Source organism: Apium graveolens, unplaced genomic scaffold (assembly GCF_009905375.1).
Source record: "Apium graveolens cultivar Ventura unplaced genomic scaffold, ASM990537v1 ctg6494, whole genome shotgun sequence".
Classification (NCBI taxonomy): domain Eukaryota; kingdom Viridiplantae; phylum Streptophyta; class Magnoliopsida; order Apiales; family Apiaceae; genus Apium; species Apium graveolens.
This window is the reverse complement of record NW_027419533.1, coordinates 1-5371: the sequence shown is the minus strand read 5'-3', so window position 1 is coordinate 5371 and position 5371 is coordinate 1. Positions and strand designations below refer to the sequence as shown.

Genomic DNA, 5371 nt, shown 5'->3' with positions numbered 1-5371 from the left:
ACATTTTAATTTATAGCCCGAGTGAGCAAGACCATTTTAATTTGAGCATGTGAAATTGGTGTTAGAAATTCTGCAGCAAAACTCCTTTTACGCGAATGGGAAGAAATGTAAATTTGGGAAGGATAAAATCGCGTATTTGGGGCATGTTATCTCTCATGAAGGCGTGGCGGTAGATAATGAAAAAATCCAAGCTATGTTGAGTTGGCATGTACCGGGCAGCCTTAAGGAGTTAAAGGGTTTTTTGGGACTTACCAGATAATATCGGAAGTTCATACAGGGTTACGCCAATATTGCCTTGCCATTGACAGAACAACTAAAGAAAGATAATTTCAGTTGGTGTACTGCTGCCACACAAGCCTTCGAAAATCTGAAAGCCGCAATGGTGTCGACTCCGGTGTTATCAATACCGAACTTTTCGATCCCATTTACTGTTGAGGCTGATGCCTCGAGGTTTGGCATGGGGCTGTCCTTATGCAAAAAAAACATCCCATAGCCTTCTTTAGTGAAGTCCTTGGTCCGAGAGCTCGAATGAGATCAATTTATGAAAAAAAACTCATGGCAATTGTTTTGGCGGTTAAAAAATGGAGACATTTTTTGTTGAGTCGGAAGTTTGAGATTTGCAACGACCGGCAAAGTTTGAAATTTTTAATGGAACAACGGGAGGTAGGTTCGGAGTATCAACGTTGAGAAAGCAAGCTTATGGGGTATAATTTTGATATTCGATATAAACCCGGGGTTGTAAATAGAGTCGCTGATGCTCTCCCTCGGGAATAGGGCTGAGCAAAACCCAACCGAAACCGAAAAACCGAACCGAACCGTGCTAATTCGGTTCGGTTCGGTCCTATTTTTTTCAGAAATTCGGTCTATTCGGTCCGGACCGAATAGACCGAAATAAAATTCGGTTCGGTTCTTTTAACAAATATTCGGTCCGGACCGAATAGACCGAATAGACCAAATGATAAATGCTATATTTTCATATTATAAACATTTTACATATATCTTAAAAATTATAATCATAATTTTTAATTTTTAATTATATTCATGAACTATTAGAACTCTACATAGCACAATACTTTAATTATATTTTAAATTTTATAATTTATGATTTAATTTTTAATGCAATTTTCTTTTTGAAAATTTTTTCGGTCTATTCGGTCCAAAACCGGACCGAACCAAATTATTTCGGTTCGGTCCGGTCCATAATATAACTTCGGTCCGGTTCGGTCCAAGAAAAAATGACTATTCGGTTTTTCGGTCTATTCGGTTCGGTCCGGTTTTGGACCGAACCGACCGAATGCTCAGCCCTACTCGGGAATTTGTAGGCATGACGGAGTTGGGGACTGGTTTCGGTTTGTGGGTTAGAATGGGAGAAAATATAGCAACTCATTGAAGCTGACAAGCAGCTCAACCAGCTCCGAAAATGTATTGAAGCAGGGCAGACACCTCCACAAGGATATACCCTCGAACATGGGGTGCTACGATATAAGGGACGTATAGTGGTGCCTCAGAAATCAGTGCTGGTAGATTACCTGTTAAAAGAATACCATGACTCTCCCACGGGTGGCCATTCAGGCGAGTTTAAAACGTATCAAAGAATGGCCAGGAGTGGTTCTGGACTGGAATGCACATTACAATAGCGAAGTATGTACAAGCCTGTCAAGTTTGCCCCAAATTTTCCAACATAAAACATCTTCGCTTACACCGGCTGGATTATTGCAACCCCTCCCCATTACGAGTCGTGTGTGGGAAGATACTTCATTAGATTTCGTTGAAGGTTTGCCAAGATCCAAAGGGATCGATAGTATACAGTGTTAGTTGTCGTGGACAGATTAACGAAATATGGGCACTTTATTGGTCTTAAACATCCGTTTACCGCCCCATCTGTAGCTGAGATTTTTACAAAGGAAATTGTTCGATTACATGGCTACCCTTCCACCATAGTCTCAGATCGAGATAGAATTTTCATGAGTTTATTCTGGCGAGAGATATTCCGAGTTCGGGGCTCGTTGCTTCATTGCAGCACTGCCTATCATCCGCAATCGGACGGGCAACCTGAAGTGGTCAATAAGACATTGGAAAACTACCTTCGATGTTTCATCAATGGGCAACCAAAAACTGGGCAGACTGGCTCCATTGGGCAGAATACTGGTATAATACTGATGTGCATACATCTATTTAATACTCTCCGTTTCAAGCCTTGTATGGCAGCAGTGGGAACCTGGGAAGACAGCAGTGGCATCACTAGAGGAACAACTAATAGAGCGTGATGCACTATTAGATGATTTAAAAGGGCACCTCAGTAAAGCCCAGCAACGTATGAAGGTTCAAGAAGATGCTAAACGAAGGGAACTGGAGTTTTAAGCGGGGAATTGGTGTTCTTAACTATATCCTTATCGACAGCGGTCTTAGCTCACCGAAGCCACAACAAACTTGCTCCACGCTATTATGGGCCATTTCTAGTGATTCAACGAATTGGACAAGTCGCATACAAATTAGAGCTTCCAGCATCGTCTAAAATACACAATGTGTTTCACATCTCACAACTTAAGAAATGTGTTGGTACAGTCCCAGCAACATCAACTATTCTTCCGCACTTGACTGCAGATTTGGTTATGGAAGGTGAACCTGAAATGGTCATAGGTGTGCGCCAGGGCCCAGGAAAAGAACAAGGAAGAGAGGTGTTGCTTAAGTGGAAAGACATGCCGCAATGGGAAGCCACCTGGGAGGATGTTGACTTGGTGCAGCAGAGGTTTCCTGCATTCCGCCTTGAGGACAAGGTTGAAGTTTGGGTCCGGGGTAATGCAATAAACCAACACCAGACCCCTGTGTTGTGGACTTATGCTAGAAAAGGGAGGAAGGGCAAAACTGTCCAACAAGATATGAGTAAGGGTAATTTAGGAAAAGAGCTACAGGAGCTGGAGTTATAGGAGCAAAGGGGGAGAAATTAGGTATCCAGACATTAGTATTGAGTATTACTTACTTGGGAGAGCTCCAACCTCTCGAGCGTTGGAAGGCGAGGTCTAGTAGAGTCGCTTGCAATTTGCTAGATCGAGTCATATTTGCTACTTATTAACTTAATAGAAGCATCTGTTCTCAGTATTCCTTGTTCGATTGAATTATTGTGCATTAATCAGATTTAGATTCATCCAGTCTATGGCAGAATGATTAGTAGTAACAAAGATGATCTATGTTACCCGGACTCGGGTATGGGTGTCAGACACGGGTTCGTATCCAAGTGTCGGACTCGGTAATATTCTGAAAAATTTACATGTTTTCTGCCTAAAATAAGTGTCCAAGTGTCTATATCCATGTCCGAGTGTCGAGTGTCCGACACGGGTAATCGAAGCAAGATGAAGAGTCCGGGTAACTAAGAAGATGATCCAAATTAAAAATTTCAAAAATAAACAGACTATGTAAGTTGGTCACAATTGTAGTAACCATTCAATACAGGCACTAAATTAGGCATTGTATCTATATATATGTATATATATATAACCTTTTGTTAAATTTTAATATTCAAGTGATTGCTTTATGGCTTCCCTTCCATCACAAATAGAAATCATCTACTGCAAAATGTTTCATTTGGTCAATCACATGCAAGATGCCAAGACTATGCTCATTCATAAGTCCTGACTCTAATGTCAGTATATAGCCCATAATACCCAATATTTAACTGTTCATACCTCTGAAAACATCTAGGATGTAACTATCTTAACTATTAGGTAGGAAGTTTCAAATTATAAACGGGATTGAAAATTACGACAACTGAAGCAAAATTGAGACAAACCGAATGATTGAGAAAGCCTGCAACAGGAACTAAGCACGTTTGAAATCTTTCATCAGGGAACACAACTTTCATGCTGTTAGAATACCACAGCTCACACGCCCATAAGAAGTGTTCCCATGTGTATAAGTCTGGAGGAAATATATCAGGATGATCATGGTAAAGTGCAGGAAATAACTCGTCATATTGAGAGCGCAAGTGCTGCGAAAATATAAATGCACAAATATATAAGATAGCGAATTGGTAATCCTTTGATTCAAGATAAGATAGTCAAAAATCTAGGCTAAAGATAGTAATCCGTTCTTTTATCCTCTCCTCAAGATCATGAATGTCACAAGAATACAGTTGTTATAAAGTACTAAGAATAATAACCAAGTACAGTTTATGACCAAGGGAATCCACTTATTTTATATACATAGCGCTTCAAGCCACACAATTTTTTTGAGGCTTTGACCTTAGTTTTATAAAGAGAGGAGAATGATACTTTATCTAGGATTCCAGATCCACTCAGCCCTTGTTAAAATGTAAAATTTGCACACAGTAACCACACATAACACATACCTAGATCCATTAAAGTATTGTTTAAATTTTGACAAGAAAAAGGGGATTGAAAGAGTTGACTACCTCTTTAGCTTGCACTATTTCTTCTAGTAACAAGGTTCCATCTAACTCCAATAATGCATCAACTCCAAAGCTCAAGCCTGCAATTTAGAGTAGAATCACACTTTGCTTAATACAAGAAAGCCCTATTATTTCCTTTATTTCAGGCTTTCCATCTTTTCACCTGATGCCAACGAAAACATAATAGAATAAGGAAAAAGATAGCACATGTTTCAGATAAGGTGTAGCCGTGTAGGCAGAAGCATCTATACAGAGTATTATAGAGTATGTGTTCAATTCTTTATCTTGTTACAGTTCCCTTGAATGGCTTTGAAGCATTTTGAAGGACGATAAAATAACAATAAAGTACATCATTAAAAATAATAACAAGATGCACGTATAAGGAAATTGACAACAAAATACCGACCTGTATTAAATACAGCAGGAAGTGCGTCAAAGTAGAATTTAAAATTTGAGTCACGGTTGTGCTTCTCCTTCATACTCCATAATAACAACATTGTTTCAGAGGTAATGCCTTCGAATTTTTCCAATATAGGAAACTGCAACCAGGAAAAAGGATTTATAACAAGGAATGGTCATTAAACTGTTGGAATAAAGATACTTGACATATTGATTGGATGCTTTAGGTTACATGATTCTTCTAGGATAAAGTGTACCATGTCTGATTTATGCACGGCCTCCTCCGAGATAATAACAGTAACAGGGATCTCCAAAGCAATGTCTCCTGCTTTTAGATTTTCTCTGGCTATTGCGCCCCTTCCAGCTCCTTCAACATCTATAAAGCAAATAATGTCATGGCAGTAAACATTAAAAATTAAAAAATTAGCAACTTTTCCCAACTTAACACATAATTTATCTGTAAAATTAGTTTGACGAGTTCACTGGTGAGACAACAATGTTATCACAATGAAAAACTTACAAGCAATGTCCAGCTTTGTTTGAACACCTGCACCTTCACCCCATTGT

At 39.3% G+C, this 5371-nt stretch overlaps 1 protein-coding gene across 1 annotated transcript; it reads right to left on the bottom strand.

Annotated features, from left to right (window-relative positions):
* Positions 1-3520: 3520 nt before the first annotated feature.
* On the bottom strand, positions 3521-5365 carry LOC141703311 (fructose-bisphosphate aldolase-lysine N-methyltransferase, chloroplastic-like). Its single transcript, XM_074506860.1, has 5 exons — positions 5325-5365; positions 5062-5180; positions 4812-4944; positions 4409-4485; positions 3521-3985 (listed from the first exon to the last, which is right to left on the bottom strand). The coding sequence occupies exons 2-5, from the start codon at positions 5062-5064 to the stop codon at positions 3719-3721; spliced, it is 480 nt and encodes a 159-aa protein (XP_074362961.1). The 5' UTR covers positions 5065-5180; positions 5325-5365; the 3' UTR covers positions 3521-3718.
* Positions 5366-5371: the final 6 nt, after the last annotated feature.

Coding starts and splice junctions, on each gene's coding strand:
- LOC141703311 (XM_074506860.1), bottom strand. Junction 4,486..4,811: donor TCCTGCTGTATTTAATACAG/GTCGGTATTTTG, acceptor TCTAAATTGCAG/GCTTGAGCTTTGGAGTTGAT. Junction 3,986..4,408: donor AAATAGTGCAAGCTAAAGAG/GTAGTCAACTCT, acceptor ATATTTTCGCAG/CACTTGCGCTCTCAATATGA.